Source organism: Chiloscyllium plagiosum, unplaced genomic scaffold, assembly GCF_037043375.1.
Source record: "Chiloscyllium plagiosum isolate Xiang-an unplaced genomic scaffold, Cpla_swu_hap1 HiC_scaffold_16, whole genome shotgun sequence".
NCBI classification, from domain to species: domain Eukaryota; kingdom Metazoa; phylum Chordata; class Chondrichthyes; order Orectolobiformes; family Hemiscylliidae; genus Chiloscyllium; species Chiloscyllium plagiosum.
In genome coordinates this window covers 18,916,865-18,938,413 of record NW_028270154.1, presented here as the reverse complement: position 1 = coordinate 18,938,413, position 21,549 = coordinate 18,916,865, and the positions used below count along the sequence as shown (strand labels likewise).

Here is a 21,549-nt window from a genome sequence, read left to right as displayed (position 1 = left end):
ACATCCTTTGTCACTAGTCACAACTCTACCGACCTTAGTGTCATCCACAAATTTTCTAAATCATCCTTCTATGCCCTCATCCAGGTCATTTATAAAAATGACAAACATCAATGGCCCCAAAACAGATCCTTGCAGTACACCACTGAACTCCAGGAAGAATATTTCCCATCAACCACCACCCTCTGTCTTCTTTCAGCGAGCCATTTTCTGAACCAAATCACTAAATCACCCTCAATCCTATGCCTCTGTATTTTGTGCAATAGCCTACTGTGGGGAACCTTATTGAATGCCTTACTGAAATCCATATACACCACATCAACCCTCTTTACCTTCTCAAAGAGCTCAATAAGGTATGTGAGGCACGACCTACCCTTCACAAAACTGTATTGACTATCCCTAATCAACTTATTTATCGCTAGATGATAATAAATCTGATCTCTCTAACCCTTTCCAATACTTAACCCACAACTGAAGTTAGGGTCACTGGTCTATAATTATCAGGGTTGTCTCTACTCCCCTTCTTGAACAAGGGAACAACATTTGCTATCCTCCAGTCTTCTGGCACTATTTCTGTAGACAATGATGACATAAAGATCAAAGCTAAAGGCTCCCAATCGCCTCCCTGGCTTCCCAAAGAACCCTAGGATAAATCCCATCTGGCTCAGGGGATTTATCTATTTTCACACATTCCAGAATTGCTAACACCTCCTCTTTGTGAATCTCAATCCCATATAGTCTAGTAGCCTGTACTTCGGTATTGTCCTCAACAATATTGTCTTTTTCTATTATGAATACTGATGAAAAATACTCATTTAGTGCTTCCCCTACCTTCTCTGACTCCATGCACAATTTCCCTCTGCTTTCCTTAATTGGCCCTAATCTTACTTTAGTCATTCTTTTATCCCATACATATCCAGAGAAAGCTTTAGGGTTTTCCTTGATTCTATCTGTCAATGACTTCTCATGTCCCCTCCTAGCTCTTCTTAGTTCTGCCTTTAGGTCTTTCCTGGCTAACTTGTAACTCTCAAGCACCCTAACTAAGCCATCACATCTCACCGTGGGCGGCACGGTGGCACAGTGGTTAGCACTGCTGCCTCACAGCGCCAGAGATCCGGGTTCCATTCCCGCCTCAGGCGACTGACTGTCTGGAGTTTGCACATTCTCCCTGTGTCTGCGTGGGTTTCCTCCGGGTGCTCCGGTTTCCTCCCACAGTCCAAAAGCATGCAGGTCAGGTGAATTGGCTGTGCTATATTGCCCGTAGTGGTAGGTGCAGGGGAAAATGTAGGGGAATGGGTCTGGGTGGGTTACTCTTCAGCGGGTCGGTGTGGACTTGTTGGGCCGAAGGGCCTGTTTCCACACTGTAAAGTAATCTAATCTAATCTAATTCTAACATAGTTAACAATCACACAACACCAGGTTATAGTCCAACAAGTTTAATTGGAAGCACACTAGCTACCACCTGATGAAGGAGCAATGCTCCGAAAGCTAGTGTGCTTCCAATTAAACCTGTTGGACTATAACCTGGTATTGTGTGATTTTTAACTTTGTACACCTCAGTCCAACACCGGCATCTCTAAATCATTCTAACATAAGCCTTCTTCTTCCTCTTGACAAGAGATTCAGCTTTCTTAGTAAACCACGACTCCCACACTTGACATCTTCCTCCCTGTCTGACCAGTACATGCTTATCAATGATCTGGAGTAGCCGTTCCTTAAATAAGCTCCACATTTCAATTGTGCCCATCCCTGCAGTTTCCTTCCCCATCCTATGCATCCCAAATCTTGCCTAATCGCATCGTAATTGCCTTTCCCCCAGCTGTAACTCTTGCCCTGTGGTATACACCTACCCTTTTCCATCACTAAAGTAAACGAACCGAACTATAGTCACTATCACCAAAGTGCTCACCTACCTCCAAATCTAACACCTGGCCGGGTTCATTATCCAGTACCAAATCTAATGTGGCCTCAATCGTTGTTGGCCTGTCTACATACTTGAGTTGAAACTTTATTGCTGGAACAGCACAGCAGGTCAGGCAGCATCCAGGGAACAGGAGATTCGACGTTTCGGGCACAGGCCCTTCTTCAGGAATGAGTGGCAGAGAGCTTCTTCAAGGAAGGCATCCTTGTAAGAGGATTCGCAGTAGGTTGAAATCTTCGAGGAGAAAGTGAGGTCTGCAGATGCTGGAGATCAAAGTTGAAACTTTATTGCTGGAACAGCACAGCAGGTCAGGCAGCATCCAGGGAACAGGAGATTCGATGTTTCGGGCACAGGCCCTTCTTCAGGCATTCCTGAAGAAGGGCCTGTGCCCGAAACGTCGAATCTCCTGTTCCCTGGATGCTGCCTGACCTGCTGTGCTGTTCCAGCAATAAAGTTTCAACTTTGATCTCCAGCATCTGCAGACCTCACTTTCTCCTGTCTACATACTGCCTCAGGAAACTTTCCTGCACACATTGGACAAAAACTGACACATCTAAATTACTTGAACTGTAGCTTTCCCAGTCAATATTTGAAAAGTTAAAGACCCCATAACAAGTATCCTGTCACTCTCGCTCCTATCGAGGATCAACTTTGTTATCCTATCCTCTACATTCTGGAACTATTTGGAGGCCTATGGAAAACTCCCAACAGGGTAATCTCTCCTTTCCTGTTTCTAATCTCAGCCCATACTACCTCAGTAGATGAGTCCTCAAACACCCTTTCTGCAACTGTAATAATGTCCTTGACTAACAATGCCACACCTCCCCCCAACTCTTTTACCATTTTCTCTATTCTTACTGAAACATCTACATTCCGGAACTTACAATAACCATTCCTGTCCCTGCTCTACCCATGTCTCCTAAATGGCCACAAGATTGAAATCCCAGGTACCAACCCATGCTGCAAGTTCACACCCATCAAATGTATGTCCATTTTATAATTTGAAGATCAAGACTGTCACAGGCCTTCAGATGTAGTCTCATTGATCCCCTACATAATTATAGCAGGACCTCTTTATTGTAATAATCCAATTTTGTAACAGTAAATGTCAATGTGGCTCCCTAATTGATTGCTGTAACATGTCTGAGTACAGCTAAGTTCCTCTGATTATCAACAATTGTATGTTTAATACCTTTTAAGATATATTCTCATTTTCTATTATTACTCCAGTTTGACATAATCTGTCATACATATATTGTGAGGAAGATTATTGGAAAGCTAGAGGATTGTGAAGCCTTTAAAACCAGCAGAGGATAATTTAAAAAAGAAGCAATAAGTAGGGAAAAGATGAAATATAAGGGTAAGCTAACTAGTAATATAAAATAAAATTTCTAGATATATAAAAGGTAAAAAAGAGTCAAAAGTGGACATTGGATGCTGAGACGTGACACTGGAGAAGTAGTAAAGGAGAACAAAGAAGTAGCAGAGGAACTGAGTAAGTATTTTGCATCAGTCTTCATGGTGGAAGATGCCAGTAACATTCAAGAACTTCTAGAGAGTTGAAGGCAGAGGTGAATGTAGTGGTCATCACTAAGGAGAAGGTGCTGAAAAAGCTGAAAGACTGAAGGTGGATAAGTCACTTGGATGTGATGGATCACACCCTAAAATTCAGAAGAAGATAGCTGAGGAGATTGTGGTGGCATTGAAGGTGATTCAGTGTCTTTGGAGTCAGGGAGAGTCCCAGTACACTAGAAAATGGATAATACCCGTGTTTAAGAAAGGGGAGGGTGGCAGAAGAGAAGAAACTATATGAAGGTTAGGCTGACTTGCTCATTGGTAAGATTTTAAAGTTCATTATTGAGGATGAGATTGCAGAGCTCTTAGAAGTGCATGTTAAAATAGGACTGAGTCAGCACGGCTTTGTCAAGGGGAGGTCATGCCTAACAAATCTGTTAGAATCCTAGAGGAGGTAATGAGGTAAGGAGAGTTAGACAAAAGAGAGCTAGTGGATGTGATCTATTTGGATTTCCAGAGGGCCTTTGACCAGGTGCTGACAGGAGGCTGCTAAATAAGGTTAGAGCCCCTTGTATTGGGGCAAAGTACTGCATGGATAGATTGGCTGATTGGCAGAATGCGGAGAGTGGGGATAAAAGGTGGGGATTCAAGATGACAGTTGGTGATTTGTCGAGTTTCATTGGGGTCAACGCTGGGATGAAAGTATTCACATTATACAATAACGATCTGGATGAAGGAACTGAAGGTATTGTTACTAAATTTGCAGAGGATCCAAAGGTAGTTGAAGGGTAGCGTTGAGGAAGTGTGAAAGCTGCAGAAGGACTTGGACAGGCTAATGGGGTAGACAAAGAAGAGGCAGATAGAATACAATGTGGGAAAGTGTGAAGTTATGCAATTTGGGTGGACGAATGTAGGCATATGCTATTTTCTAAACGGGGAAAGGCTTCAGAATTCTGAAGCAGAAAGGGACTTAGGAATCTCTTAAGGTTAGCATGCAAGTTCACTTGGCAATTAGGAAAGTAAATGCAAAGTTCATATTAATTTCAAGAGGGCTAGAGTACAAGACCAGAGGTGTACCGCTGAAGCATTTAATGCTTTGGTCAGACTGTATTTGGAATGTTGTAAGCAGTTCTAGGCTCTGTATACAGGAAAAATGTGCTGGCATTGGAGGGGGTCCAGAGGAGGTTTACAAGGATAATTGTGGGGATGAAGGTCATGTGAGGAGCAGTTCTGGAGTCTGGGTCTACACTCAATGGAGTTTAGATAGATCTGGGGGATCTCATTGAAAATTATAGAATACTAAGGTGCCTGCATAGAGCAAACATAGAGAAGATGTTCCCGCTAGTAGGAGAGATTAGAACCCAAAATCACAGCCTCAGAGTGAAGGGATAACCTTTTACAGCTGAGTTGAGGATGTTTTTCAGCCAGAGGTTGGTGAATCTGTGGAACTCATTGCTACAGAAAGCTGTAGAGGCATGGTCATTCATTGTTGTTATGATAGAGGTAGCTAGGTTCTTGATTAGTAAGGGATTCAAGGGTCATAGGGAGAAAACAAGAAAATGGGATTGAGAAACATATCAGCCATGACACTTTCTCTCTCTCTTGCAACGTATTTTTTGCAAAAAAGAACTTGCGTCTACAATAAATAGCAGATAATCTGTAGTATGCTTTGACCTTTTGACTCTGTTTCCAATAAATCACAGATGTGTAATTTTACGATGCACAGACACACCTAAAACAAAACAGCAGAAATATTACATTCATTCATCCTTATTCTCTCTGTACACATAATTTGTGCAATTTCTTGCTACTTTTTAAATTTCCAAACTGTTCCAACATCTTTGCATTCTTGCCCATGTGTCTGCACTTGTATTATCTTTTCTAGTGACACAAACAATTCATATAGCACAAGGTTGTATTAACAAACACTATTGAAACAGTCCAGCATTTGCATTTTAAATTTCTCTACAAAGGCCAAGGGATTATAGATTCATGTTACTTTACAGTTGTGACAGCCATAAATTTTGAAATGTCGAATAGGGTAGTAACAATCCAAGAGTCTCATTTTGTCACTTTGAAAAGTGCCCTACTGTCTGGTCTATGCACCACTATCACCACTCCATCACCCCCTCAAGTCTCTCGTCAATTGCCATTGTAAAATGTGCAGTGAAGTCAGGGACAGCTAACAACCATTCATTCACTGGGATTGCTTTCAGCTTCTATAAAGCTTTTTGGGACTCTTTTGACAATATTACATTCAACTGTTTTTGTAATATTGCACCTGTTAAACTAAGCATTGAAGCAAACCTCCAATAAAAGCCAAGCAACTGCAAAGGCCTCATGATTTTCCATGTTTGTGTTTTGGAATGGGGAAATCTATCATTGCCTTTATTTTGCTGTCCTTAGCTAGACATCAATTTGCTCCATAATATGTCCAAAGTAAGTGATTTTGCTTTTGCGAACTCACACTTAGAAAAAAAAACTTAGGAAATTATAAATGTTTAAACAAAATTTTAAAAGTTCTTCCCAAGTGTCCCTGTACATTGATTCAACATCTAAATAAATAACACAATTAGGTTCATCAGTTACAACATAGTCTATATGTCTTTGGAATGTATGTGGAGGGTCTTTAAATGTGAATAACATGACTTTGCATTGATACACATCATTTAGTATAGCAAAATCTGACAGACATTTAAGTCTTTATATCATTAGTACTTGCCAGTTCTTCTTCATATAATCAATCTTGGCTATGAATGAGGCACTGCCAACCCTATAATATAATTATCTAACCAAGAAATCAATTTTTGTTACAGCAGTAATTTTTCTATAATCCATATCGAATCTAATTGACCCATCAAATTAAGAAACTAATAGCACTGGAGAACTCTGTCTGGTTTAACCACAGCTCTGACGTGTTTTCAATCACTGTTTTTACCTGAGCTTGTTTTCCAAGGTTTGAATTAGAGGGATAGTGTTTTATTAATACTGATTCCCCTACGTCATCACCATGTCTGCCTAAAGATATACAACCGCCATATTTCCTTTAATTCTATAAGCAACCTGATTAGATCCTGTCATTGTCTTTCCGCTAAGTTTGAGAAAACAATATCTAACTGACTCAATGTTTTGGTATTTTCTAATTGGAACTACAGATTGTGAATTGTCTACATCTCCTACTACCTCACTCTCATTGTCCATATGCTGCACTATTTTTACCACTTGCTCCTGCTTGAATTCCTCTCTACGTTTATACAATTTTAACAGATTATAGTAACATAACCAATTCTTGTTTCTGTTTTCTAACGTGTTCATCAGATGACATAGTTTACTAACTCTATTAACTATTTTGTATGAACTACTGAATGTTACTTTCAGAGATTTGTCTTGTAAAAGAAATAACATTAACAGTTCTTTGCTTGTTCAAAATGTTCTGATTTCAGCATGTTTGTATGCCCATTCTTTCATCTTCACATAGCTTTTATGCTTCTGTGAGTCTCTCTACAAACAGAAATATAAATCCAACACTGCAGATTTGTCTGTCTTGAAGCCTTTTCCTTGATCAATTTTCATGGACTTTCTATCTTGTGACGAATGGATTCATTCAAATTAACTAAACCCTGGGGATTCATTTGGATGATCTCTGATAGTAAACAATAGAGAATCCAGACCTTTGACGTAATCCAGAAAATGTTCATGGCAGTGTGATTTAATCATTGTGTTGAAAGTCTGATGGTATCTCTCTAAAGCTTCCCTTGTTTGTGGATGATATACCGTGGACTTCAATTGTTTTATACCCCAGTTAATTATCATATCTTGGGAAAAAGCAGACATAACGATGGAACCCTGGAACAACTGTATTTCTATTCGTAGTGCGTAACATGTTAAAAATTGTGTTCATTTTTCCACTATAACTTTAAGGAATTCCTTCTGGAAACTGAGTTGTTATATCCATAATTCTAAAAACAAACTGGTGTCCCATTTGTGTTTTAGGCAACAGTCTTACACACTCTACTAATGCTTTACCAGAGCTCAAAACTGGTGTGGAAAATAAAGATGCTGGTTTGATTATAAATTGAGGTTTTCCAGCTATGTAACATGTATGACATGTTTCACATAACTAAGCTAGATCCTTATGAAGACCTAGCTAGTGAAAAAAATCAGTTTATCAATGTTTGGTTTTATTCATATATGTACATGTTCTGCTGTGCAAATTTCAAATGCTACCCACAATATTTTTTTCTGATATTTGGGCAGTGCCACTGTCTAACGATTAAGTGCCAATCTTTGCTTGCTGGTCTCTGCTTCTCATCAGAATTCCATTTTTAACACAACAACACCTTGTAACTCATTCAGCCTCAACCTCAGTGTGGGCTAATTGTATTAACCTGCTTAACTCCAGGTTAGCTTGCTGAGCCTCAAAAAAAGGACACTTACTAAACACTTCTTCTGAATCACCCCCATCTTCGGCTACTTTAACATGTTTGTGACAACACTTTGACCTCGACTGATGGTCTTTGTTTAGCCATTTCTTTGATCATCTGTAAGGACTACATGTTATTTTAGTTGAAATTGGAAATGGAAAAATTGGGTTGAAAAGAAATGTCCAGTTTTTTTTACAACTTAAAGGAAATGTGTAACCGTAAGGCGTCCATTTATTGTTCATAAAAGGTCATATAACTGGATTTGATACTTTTGTGAAATGCTCTGGCGTCAGGTGCCTTTGAATTGAACAAAAATCTGCCCAGCAACAGCTTTTGGAGTTTATTATAGCTTGTCACAGAAGTGAGGGAGGGGCAGTTGCATTCACACCTCCTGTACGTGAAAATCTCTCTTTTTTCTCTCTCTCTGTCCCTCTGTGAGTTGAAGAAAAACAATAGTCAAACACTTTGAAAAGGTGAATTTCTAACTCATGTCAAGAACTAGATCCAACTGACTGGCTACCAAATTGGGGATCTTCTGTGATCAGCATATGTGATATCATCACAAAATTCAAAGAACTGTGACAATGTCACATCATTCCACTCTTGTAATTGCGATTCTTTATCAGAGGAATTTGTTCCTTTTTGCCTATGTTCTTCACCCATCATATTTCTGAGGAAGCATTTGTCTTATTGGTCCAATCTATGAACAGTCTGTGCATGCTTGAATTTAAAAGAGACAATATTTAAGCTTGCATATTAGTAATTAATAATCCATTTTACCACTTGTTAAAGAATATGGTTCTAATAAATAAACTTTATTCTCTAGATTATGGAGGAAACATGATGTGAGTTTTATTTTTAACCTCATTTGGATGCTTTATGATAGTGTTCAAAACTGCAAGCTTCAGTCTTGTCAAATCATTACCTAGGAGTAAGCAAACTCTATCTATGGGCAATGAATGAACAATTCCTTTCCACTGTTCTAGATATTAAGCCACACCCTAAATGCACTTTGTACATAGAAATGTGTATATATTCTCCACTTTATATATTTATTAAAATTTTGGCTTTTAATGTGTCCTCTGATTGAAAAAAAAAGACCTTCTCCAGCAAAGGACTAGCTCCTGTATCTCTTAATATATTTCAGGGTTTAGCCATAAATATGAGGTTACTTTTCCTTGGGACAAAAATCTTTTCTAACTCTCAACTACCTCATTCACCTCTCCTGCATTTACAGTGACATTTACTTTCAGTCTTACAATGGGACCAGGGTATACTCTCCACTTATTTGTTCACACATTCACTTTTGTTGGACTCTCTGGAGGAAAAATTATATTTTTCTCCAGCACAGGACACTGAGTAGCTCCTGTGTCCCTTAATATAATTATGTTGACATCATTTTAAAATGAAGGAATTATCTTTCCTTATGATAAAAAATATCTTCCATCTGCTTTATTCGCGTCTGCATTCATAGCAATGTTTTCTTTCAGTCTTATAGTTGTAGTCAAAGCTATGCCAGGTGTCATAATTTAAGATCCTTTTCCAGACTCACAAGCCACAATAAGTCCCATTGCCTTCCTATACTTCAAGCATTTTGAATGAAGGTGTCCTACTTTATTACAATGGAAACATTTTGGCCTTTGATTCCCACATCCGCACTCAGCATTTTCATAGAACATAGAACATTACAGCGCAGTACAGGCCCTTCGGCCCTCGATGTTGCGCCAACCTGTCATACCAATCTGAAGCCTAGCTAACCTACACTATTCCATGTACGTCCATATGCTTGTCCAATGACGACTTAAATGTACTTAAAGTTGGCGAATCTACTACCGTTGCAGGCAAAGCATTCCATACCCTTACTACTCTCTGAGTAAAGAAGCTACCTCTGACATCTGTCCTATATCTATCACCCCTCAATTTAAAGCTATGCTCCCTCGTGCTCGCCATCACCATACTTGGAAAAAGACTCTCCTTGTCCACCCTATCTAACCCTCTGATTATCTTATATGTCTCTATTAAGTCACCTCTCAACCTTCTTCTCTCTAATGAAAACAGCCTCAAGTCCTTCAGCCTTTCCTCGTAAGACCTTCCCTCCTTGACAGGCAACATCCTAGTAAATCTCCTCTGCACCCTTTCCAAAGCTTCCACATCCTTCTTATAATGCGGTGACCAGAACTGTACACAATACTCCAAATGCGGCTCCACTAGAGTTTTGTACAGCTGTAGCATAACCTCATGGTTCCGGAACTCGATCCCTCTATTAATAAAAGCTAAAACACTGTATGCCTTCTTAACAACCCTGTCAACCTGGGTGGCAACTTTCAAGGATCTGTGTACCTGGACACCGAGATCTCTCTGCTCATCCTCACTACCAAGAATCTTACCATTAGCGCAGTACTATGCATTCCGGTTACTCCGACCAAAGTGAATCGCCTCACACTTGTCCGCATTAAACTCCATTTGCCACCTCTCAGCCCAGGTCTGCAGCTTATCTATGTCTCTCTGTAACCTACAACATCCTTCGTCACTATCCACAACTCCACCAACCTTAGTGTCGTCTGCAAATTTACTAACCCATCCTTCTACGCTATCTTCTAGGTCGTTTATAAAAATGACGAACAACAGTGGACCCAACACCGACCCTTGCAGTACACCACTGGTAACTGGACTCCAGGATGAACATTTCCCATCAACCACCACCCTCTGTCTTCTTTCAGCAAGCCAATCACTGATCCAAACTGCTATGTCTCCCACAATCCCATTCCTCTGCATTTTGTACAATAGCCTACTATGGGGAAACTTATCAAACACCTTGCTGAAATCCATATACACCACATCAACCGGTGTACTCTCGTCTACCTGTTTGGTCACCTTCTCAAATAATTCAATAAGGTTTGTGAGGCACAACCTCCCCTTCACAAAACCGTGCTGACTATCCCGAATCAAATTATTCTTTTCTAGATGATTATAAATCCTATCTCTTACAACCTTTTCCAACACTTTACCAATAACTGAAGTAAGGCTCGCTGGTCTATAATTACCAGGTTTGTCTCTACTCCCCTTCTTGAACAGGGGAACCACATTTGCTATCCTCCAGTCTTCTGGCACTATTCCTGTAGACAATGACGATTTGAAGATCCATGCCAAAGGCTCGGCAATCTCCAGGATCGTAGGCTAAATCCCATCCAACCCAGATGAAATACCAGAGGAAAGCAGTGGGTACAGGTCTCTGCCACAGAGTCTGTCCCTGCTGCTCAGAAGGGAAAGGGCAAGAGGAGCAGAGCAGTAGTCATTGGGAACTCCATAGTTAGGGGGACAGATAGGAGGTTCTGTGGGGATGAGAGAGTCTCACGGTTGGTGTGTTCCCTCCCAGATGCCAGGGTTCGTGATGTCTCTGATTATGTTTTTGGGATCCTTAAGGGGGAGGGGGAGCAGCCCCAAGTCGTGGTCCACATAGGCACCAACGACATAGGTAGGAAGAGAGATGGGGATTTAAGGCAGAAATTCAGGGAGGCTAGGATGGAAGCTTAGAGCTAGGACGAACAGAGTTGTTGTCTCTGGTTTGTTGCCCGTGCCACGTGCTAGTGAGGCAAGGAATAGGGAGAAAGAGGAGTTGAACACGCGGCTACAGGGATGGTGCAGGAGGGAGGGTTTTGGATTCTTGGATAATTGGGGCTCTTTCCGGAATAGGTGAGACCTCTACAAGCAGGATGGTCTTCATCTGAACCAGAGGGGTACCAATATCCTGGGGGGGAAATTCGCTAAGGCTATTGGGGTGGGTTTAAACTAATCGAGCAGGGGGATGGGAACAGGACAACAGGTGCTAAAGTTCAGGACAAACTTGTAATGAAATCCATTCATGTCAACATGACACAAAATTTCACCTTTCATCCTACGCATGGGAAATTCCAACAGAGCCCTTACTTTCACTTCTATAGGTGCTGCTTGGCTTTGTCCCAAAGCATCACCCAAGTAAGTCACTTCTGTGTTAGCCAATTCACCCTAAACTGAATTAATCGCCAAATTATTATTTTGTAGTAAATCAAACAACTAAGTCAGGTGGTGTAAATGTTCTTCCCAGGTCAAGGTAAATGCTACCAGGTTATTGACTTAAACACAATAAGGCTCAATACGTTTATTGGTTAGTTGTTAGTACATTGCTGGTGCATTTCCCACTCCAAACATTGATAAAGTCTACCCAGTGTTATAAAAGCTGATTTTCTTTTGGTTCCTTCCAACAACAGAACTTGCCAATATCCTTTTAGCCCGTTGATTTTTGGTGACAAATCAAACGTGGCCAAATTATTCAATGAAGTCCCCTCCAAACATGGAATAGGATGTAAGTACACTTTTGTGACCACACTGACTTTGTGGTAATCAGTACAGAAACATTGTGCCCCATTTGATTTTAGACCCATCTTGATAGGTAAGCTCTGCTACTCTGCCTCAGTTACTGTTCTTCTTAAATTTAATATCTTCCATTGGTTGGACTAATCTCTCTGGATTGATTCCCACATTGACATCATGAACAGCCAAATCAGTTTTTCCTGACTTTTTTCCCTCAATTACCATAAAATGGAGGAGCAGAGTAGACCATTCAGTTCATCAAGTCTGCTCCATCATTCAATAATTCATGGCTGATTTGATCATTCTCAATCCCATTTTCCCATTACTTTAGATTTTAAATCAGTAATAGAATCTACCTCTGCCTTGAATATAGACTGGAAGGTCATTTCTGAGTTTCCTTTAATCTGTTTCTCTTTGATTACATTAACTGGTCCTCTCTCTTTACGTTTGTACATTAGTTAAAAAGGATTAAATCCTGTAGACAAATGGTAACAACAGAACTGCTTTATCTCAATTAGCCGGACAGTCTTGACAATAATCTGTAATCATGGTCTTCAAAGTTTGATGTCATCTTTTCAATGCACCTTGCGATTTTGGTTGATAAGTAGAAGATGCAAATTGTTTTATCCATAAAATAGTCATCATTCCTTTAAGTATCTGTGACATAAACTTTAAAGCTTGATCTAATTGTATTTTTTTGGGTAATCCATATCTTGTAAACAAAAAGACATAATATTTCCATGGTCACTTTGGCAGTATTTGTTTCTAAAAATAAGCACCCCTTCAGTGGATATATCCATAATTGTTAAAATAGACTGATGCCATTTCCCAATTTTGGGTATAGTTCCTACAATCTATTAAGACACTGTGAAAGGATTCTTCAAAAACTGGGGCAATTTTAATTCATGGTTAGAGTTTCCACAACCTAATATATCCCTAGGATGGGTGATTTCAAGACTAGGGGGCACATTTTTAAGGTGAGAGGAAAAAGATTTAAAAAAGACATGGGGGCAAATATTTTACACAGTGGATGGTTCACAAGTGGAATTAACATTCTGAGGAAGTGGTGGATGCAGGCACATTTACAGCATTTAAAGGATAAGCATGTGAATAGGAAAGGTTTGGAGGGATATGGGCCAGGAGCAGGCAGGTGGGATTAGTTTAGTTTGGGATTACGTTCAGCATGGACTAGTTGGACTGAAGGTGTCTGTTTCCATGCTGTATGTCTCTATGACACTATATATGTCATGTTTGACAAAGTTTGACCACATCTTTATGTAATCCCAGCCAATAAAAATATTTCAATATTTTAGTCATGTTTTCCTAATACCTTCGTGTCCAGCTATTGGAATTCTGTGAGCCACTTGTGAAACTTAGTTACAATATTCAGATGGAGCAATCAGTTATTGAACTACTGCCCATTACTCATTTTGAAATTGAGAATGAAAGAGCAGATTTTTTTTAAAATCGAGAAAAACTGCAGAAAGCTATGACATTAATCAGACTTGGGGGTGAAACAAAGAAAGCTAACACATAGGTGCAGCATGTATTCAGGATGGCTGATGGAATGTTTGTCCTTATTTCAAGGGGGTTGGAGTATAACTGTAGGGAAGTCTTACTGAGTAAGGCTATACAACTGTCCAAGATGCTGTTGAGACCACATCTGGAATACTGTGAGTTGTTTTAGTTCTTTATTTATGAAAAAGTTTTATTTAAGAGGCAGTTCAAAGAAGGATCACTAGAATGATTCCCTGGCGTGACGGAATTGTCTTATGAGCAAAGGTTAAACAGGTTGGGATTCTATTAATTGGAATTTAGAAGAATGAGAGATGATCTCATTGAATCATAAAGGATTCTTAGGGGGTTTGACTGGATAAATGCTGAGAGGACGTTTCCCCTCATGGGAGAGCATTATGAGCTGGATGCATGCCCCTGAGTGTACAGAGTCCTTGCTGCAGTAATCCAGTGATAGTTGCAGGAGCAGCTCGAGATGCAGCATTGAAGTTCAGAAGCATCCTCTAAGTGAATTGGAATGGACCATGAGGATTCTCAGTGGCTGTAACGTGTCAGATGCCAATGTCCATGGATATGGGATGTTTGTGATCGATGCCCATGCAATGTGCCCTGAGATGTTGAAGGACTTTCAGAACAAGTGGTGAGCTGAAATTGCTGGGTACCTTCTCAGAATTTCATTCAAGGCTCCTCGATGTCTAGCGTGTTGGGTGCATTTATTAAGATATTGAAGAGATGTTCTAGCCAGTAACAGGGCATTTAGGGAGCAATAATCTCCTTTAATTGGCAATTGCCTCACGAGAAACTTGCCACTCTGCTTCTTAAATGCATAAAAGGCAGAGTGATATGTTCCCAACTCTGGGATAGACATCTCAGGACTTCTCATCCAATTCTGCCACAATAGGCCATGTTACTCAGACCCTAATAAGATTCTGCCTGTTATCTGATACACTAATGAGCTTTGATAACAATCGTACTGACAATCAATATTTGGAGGACTGGATATTTAATGCAGATTTTGACTCATTTCAAATACTCCCTCTGTCATGGTGTGATTTGAACTCATGTCCATGCATCATTATTAGTCCAGCAACATAATCACTACGCTACCATAACTGATGGTCAACAACATGCTTTGGATATCTAGCATTAGTAATTTTTTTTGTTTAGCTACAGAAGAACATACCTGTCGTTCCTATGCAATCAAACCCTACAAATGCATAGAAACAAGTGGCGGCACCAGACAGAGTGCCACTGAATCCATAAGGCATAAATCCTCCTACTCCATAATCGCTGGTTATGTTTACAATAGAGGATAGATTCCTAAAGAATACAAAAGAAATGATAAGCATACATTGTACACTGATGGAGTCTTTTTGTTATCACACGCTGCCTTTTTTTCCTGTGGCCTGAGCTGTGGTCAAATAGGTTTTAGCAGCCCGCCTGACTATACATCAGCCACACGGCTATTACTTGAGTGTAAATTTAGAAAGTGAGCACCTGCAGGCTATTCAACTACAGGAACCACCATGGTTCTCCATTGAGGCACGGCCTCAAAGTAAGGGGGAACCACTTTTAGGATTAAGTTGAGGAGGAACTTCTTCACCCAAAGCGTTGTGAATCTGTGGAATTCCCTGTCCAGTGAAGTAGCTAAGGTTACCTCATTAAATGTTTTTAAGGCAAAGACAGATAGATTTTTGAACAGTAAAGGAATTAAGGGCTACGTTGAGGGGACAGGTAAGTGGAACTGAGTCAGTTTAGGGTGAGAGGGGAAAGATAGAAAAGCGACCTATGGGGAAACTTTTTCACATAGAGGCTGGTGCATGTATTTAATGTGCTGTCAGAGAAAGTGGTGGAGGCTGCTAGGACTGCAACATTTAAAAGGCATCTGGATAGGTATATGAATATGAAGGGTTTACAGGGACATGGGCCAGGCGTTGGCAAATGGGAATATATTGTTACGATAGCTGGTCAGTACGGACGAGTTGGACCAAAGGGTTTGTTCCATGCTGCACATCTGAGTGACTCTATGACTCCGTCTTATGGAATGGCGGAGCAGGCTTGACAGGCCCAATGGCCTACTCCTGCTTCTATTTCTTACATTCTTATGTTCTTCTGATTGAGCCTGATCCTGTCCTCAGCTGAGCTCTGTGAGTTGCATTTGTACTGCAGAAAAATCTGAGTTATAAACACCTAAATATGGAATAAGAATAGGCCATTTGGCCCTTTTGAAACTGCTCCACTATTTAATAAGATTATGCCTGGTCTGATTTTAACCTAAACTCTACAATCCTGCACATCCCCAGTAATCTTACATCACTTTGGTAATCAAGAATCTATCTACTTTTGCCTTAAAAATATTGAGATGGAATCATCACCATTTCTTTATTTCTCTCCTATGTTCTCACCAGGAGATGGGAGTCAGGTGTAAATCTCCACCTAGTATCCAAGCTCAGTCAAGTGAGTTTGGTGTTTGGGATTCAGGCTTGAACCCACACAGCTCAACTGCATTGGTAGCACAGGGATAAATTAGTAATATATGTTTAAGCCCTTGGAATGCTGTCAGAACCTGTGAATTTGATGCAACAAAAGTTAACATTTTCAGAGAGCATAGAGCAGAATTAACCAAGAAAAGCTGTATCAATTGCAAGCAGAGAATCACAGACGAAGAACATCCCTGTCTGCACCAGCTCGTTCAAAAGGCAATGTTGTAGCTCCCACTGCCCTGCTTAATTTATATGTACTGACCAATCATTACTCTTTTAACAATTGATCTTAAGTTAACGTTTGCTTACATTTGTAAAAGTTTGACTGCTTATCATGTATACTTCAAATAATAAGCAAATCTTCATTCAAAGGGGTCAGTGGTAAAATGCAAGTGCTATATCAGTTAAACACCACATGTTGGGATTGTAAAGCTTTCACCAGCTGAGAAAATTATCCAACGACCAGCAGGTGTGGGGGGGGGACATACCGTGCTTCTGCAGTGATGTTCAACAGCACCTCAGTAGTAATCCTCCAGTTATCAATGTTTCCTTTAACGCAACCTCCGATAACAACAAACACAAGCACGAGGCCATTAATTATCGTAAAGACTTTATTTACTGTTGTTGATTCTTTTGCACCAAATGAAAGGAGTCCTAAAAAGGGGAGGATGAGAAGACATTTTAAGTTATCTCTTGACACTTTGATGCATATTACTTTTCCCAACTTACCCCATCTCATCCTATCAACATATCGTTCCATCTATTCTCCTTCATGTACTTATCTAACTTCTCTTTAAATGCATCCGTGCTACTTATCTTGACTTCTTCATGTGAATAGTAGCAAGTTCCACTTCAGTTCTTTATAGATTTTCCATCAACCTTATTGATGAGGGAGAAGGGCCTTGAGTTCTTAAATCACCTTTAAAAACATTAGGATTTCCCAAAAAAAAGCTTGTTGGAAATCAATTACTTTCTAAAGAGTAATTACCCAACTAAGAACACAAGCCAGTCAGCTGAAGATCTGTGCTAAGGGAAATGTTAGGCTTTAATTAATGATCATATTACTGTGTGCGTATATAAAGACAAACTAATTATAAAAAGCCGGCACTGGAAAATTCCTAGAACTCGTGGAGGAGGTAATGGACATGTACATTTAGAAATTGCAGTGCACACAGACTTCAAAAAGAGACACAAGGGAAAAAATTAAAAGATTGAAGCAGATTGTTTACAGTAGCTGAGGGGTCGAGAATGAGAAGCTATAGATACAAGCAAACCTGTGTAAAAGAGATTTAAAACAGAGTGCAAGAGAAACTTCTTTGCACAAAAAATTGTTTCATTCACTGTTCATTGCTTGACTTAGAAACAAAATCAACTTTGAAGATTACATTGGATACAAAAGTGAAAACAAAAGATTGAAAGGACGTGGAAACAAATTAGGTAAATGAGATTAGCATCAGTGCTTTTTGTAAAGAGTGAATTCTGACACTAAGTGGTTAGGTCAAGATGGTCTGTGTAACATAGTGAGGACCTCAGAGGGTTAACTGACATCAAAAGGTGAAATAAGCTTTGCCCATCAGGATGTAAAGGACTGTTCCTGGGTGGAACCAATCATATTATTCATGTGTCTTAATGAGTTCTTCTTCTGATTCTGTGCTTTTTCTTATAGTGTAAGAATGTTTCATTAGCTGTAATGTAAACTTATTCGCACATTAAGCCTGATGTCTTAGAATCAAATGATGCTACCAGCTATTAAGTAATATCTAAGAAACCTATTTACTATTCATCAAGATTGACCCTAACGTCTGCCTAAGATGTTGTATGAGCATCCTTCCCCAGACATAGCCTAAACTTATACCAGCAAGAAGGATTGTTGGCAGCGAAACTATCACATGGTATCCTAGACCATATCCAACATGAGGAGAGTCTGTTGGAACTTCAACATATTTTTAGAAACCAACCGCAAAGTTTATTAATAATATTATAAATTAATGTTACCTGCCAATAATATTATCAAACACACAGCAAAGAAATCTGGATATTTGGCCAATCCTGGTGCATCCATTTTCACATGGCTGCTGAGAAAATTTTCAATCCGTTTGCCGAACAATGCATCAAAGGTACCACTCCATGCTATCGCCACACTAGATGTGCCTGAAGTAGAAACAAATTGTAAAAAGAGACCTAGTAAAAGTACAATTTCTTTTTTCTGGAAACTAATTGAGGATAATTTTGACTTTTGCCAATAAAATAAACCAGGTGTTATCAGATTGGTCATCTATGACACATCCAGCGTGATTTTCACTTCCATCAAAATCAATTGGAATAAAAACAAAAGGAGAAGTATAAGAAGCACCTCAACGATGTACAATCATCAAAAACTTCCATTCAATGGATTATTAGTTGGTCTCTATTTATTAATAACCATTTAGTTAGTTTGACCTTTTAGAATTCTTTGAGATAATCTTCTTTCTTAAAAGATCATAAAAGAAGGTTTTTTTTATAGCTGTAATTACTGTATTTTAAAACTTACTTAGAATTTTCACAACATATACTACCTCCACAACACACTTCAAGTTAAATGTTTCCCTTGCACTGTTATAAAAACCATTACCTCATCCAAATTTAATATTGGAATAGTAGATTTCATGACAGCAGGTATAGAATATAAAATTTGAGATGTAATAATGTCTGAGTTAAAGCCTATGTAAAACATTATAAGTGGGTTTTGCTTTGAACATTAATGAAGGATATTGCAGAAGTACTCAGTAAAATAAAGCAACCAAAGGCAGATAAATCCTTTGATGACCTGCTTCCTAGTGTCTTAAAAAAAGAAGTGTCTGCAGGGAAAACTGGATTGTTGGTCATTAACCTTCAAAATCCCTTTGAAACTGGAAGGACCTCAGCAGAATAGAATGTTAAAACTGTAATGCCTCTATTCAAGAATGAAAGGTGACACAAATCAGAAATTATAGGGCAGTCTGACTGCCATTCATCATTGTTAAATTCTGGCATGTAGTATTAACGAAGTAGTAGCAAAGACATTTTGAAAAATCATAACACAATTAAATAGAAGGAAACAAACACAGAAATTGCTGGAGAAACTTGGCAGGTCTGGCAGCATATGTGCAGAGAAAACATTTTGAATCTAATATAACTCTTCTTCAGAAGATATAGACTCTTCTGAAGAAGAGTCATACCAGACTTGAAACATCAATTCTGTTTCTCTCTTCACTGATGATGACAGACATGCTGAGTTTCTCCAGCAATCATGTTTAATAAAGGTATTAAACTTCTTTGATAATGTTATAAGCAGGATGGATAAAAGGGAACCAGTAGAGAGAGACTGTTTGGATTTCCAGAATAATGTTTCACAAAAAATATTATTACACAAGGTCAGGGTTTGAGGCATTTGTCTGATCATGGATAGACAATTGGCTAACTGGAAACAAAGAGCGAAGATAAACGGATCATTTTCAACTTTGCAAACTGGAGGAGTGCCATAGGGATTACTGTCAGGGTCTCAACTATTTCTACTCTGTAGTAGTTGCATGATATGTTTTCAGTGTATTGCAGGCAAATTTGTAGTTGATAGAAAGATCGGTCAGAAAACAAGTTTTGAAGCGGGTACAAAGGACAATCTTTTATAGAGACAGAATAATTCTTCCACCACAACTAAAAGTAAGGGTTGTGAAAGGGTGTTAAAGAGGTGAAGGGAAAGCGCCCTTCTTTTAAATGGAGAGAGATCAAAGAATGCAGAGTTATACTGTAATGATGTAGGGTGTCTACGTACTTTAAAGACAAAAATATTAGCTCTCATGTACAGCAATTAATTAGGGAGGTAACCATTAATTGCAAAGGGAATGGAAAATGAAAGGCAGGAAATCTTGTTACAACTATCCAGGCTATTGGTAAGATCATACCAATGGTACTGTGTACTGTTTTGGTCTCGTTACTTAAGGTAAGCTTTACTTGCATTGAAGTTAGTTCAGAGAATGTTCACAAGGTTGATTCCTGTGATGAAGAACTGGCTTCAGCGGAAGTATTGAGCTGATTAGGCCTACAGTCATTGCAGTTAGAAATAATGAATGATGATATTATTCCAGCATAGCATTCTAAGGAGATTTGACAGGATATGTACTGAGAGAATGTTTCTCTTGAGGGGAGGTTAGAAATGGTTGCAATGGAGCTAATTGAAATTTTGAGAAGGAGATGAGGAGGAATAACTTCTCTTGTTAATCTTTGGAATCCTCAATCCTAAAGAACTGTGGAATCATTAAATATCTTCAAGGCTGAGATAGACAAGTAAAATCCAAATGGTGGTAGAAGTGGCCACGAATGGGGTTGACATTCCAATGCACTAGTGGTGGAGCTATCTGTACAAAATTCCAATGACTTTACTTCATTACATTAACAACTATGGTACCATATTTCTGCAATGATAACAAGAGGATAATAATAGGCAGATACTTGCCAATGACATATGAGAGAATTAAATTCCAACCGGTAATAAACGCCAAAAATTCTCCAATGGTTACATAGCTGTAGAGATAAGCCGATCCAGTCTTTGGTACTCTCGCACCAAACTCTGCATAATACAGACCTGCCAACACTGATGCAAGTGCAGCAATTAGGAAAGAGATTACAATGCTCGGCCCACACTGTCTTTTGGCAACGTCTCCAACCAATATATACACACCAGCACCCAGCGTGCTTCCAACGCCCAGAGCAATAAGGTCAATGGTTGATAAACAGCGACGGAGATTGGTCTCTTGAATGCAATCCTCTGTCACTATTTTTCTCCGAATAAGGCAGTGAGCAAATGACTGCATCGGACCACAGGAAATCATCTTGGTGAGAAAACAACACAGAAAGGAAGAAATATGAAGCAAGCAAAAACAAATGCACTATATTTGTATTCCACTGACAGATTCAGTTGTGTGTTACTTTCTGACAACTCAATGAGATTACAGCACATTTGGTTTAGCTTCAAAGATATTTAAATATAAGAAAATGATTTTTTTTGTTGATAAATCATTTAATCCCAGCTGTTCTAGCAAATAATGTAATATGAGAACATTTTTTCATAGTTCCACAACATTTAATTGCTACAAAATGTTGATGTTATTCCTTGGTTCTAAAATTTTGCTGTGAATTCATAACATAAACGTTTGACATGTTATTCTGAAATTCTACTTGCTAATCCCTGATCTAATTTCTTTAAACTTCTGCTAAAAATGGAAAAAAAAGATTTAAAAATGTCAAACACATTAAGTGCATTGGGTATTTTTGGCGAACATAAAAGCATATATGTAGACTTTCAATTAGGATTCAATGTAAAGGCATG

At 39.1% G+C, this 21,549-nt stretch overlaps 1 protein-coding gene across 1 annotated transcript in view; it reads right to left on the bottom strand.

Moving 5' to 3' along the window:
* The window catches only part of LOC122556894 (cationic amino acid transporter 2-like), a 41,103-nt gene extending 20,051 nt beyond the window's left edge, over positions 1-21,052 (bottom strand). Inside the window, 4 exon segments of the mRNA XM_043704152.2 lie at positions 14,906-15,042; positions 16,694-16,859; positions 18,201-18,356; positions 20,677-21,052. Coding sequence (XP_043560087.2) covers positions 14,906-15,042; positions 16,694-16,859; positions 18,201-18,356; positions 20,677-21,052 — 835 coding nt within the window.
* Between the last annotated feature and the right edge of the window lie 497 nt (positions 21,053-21,549).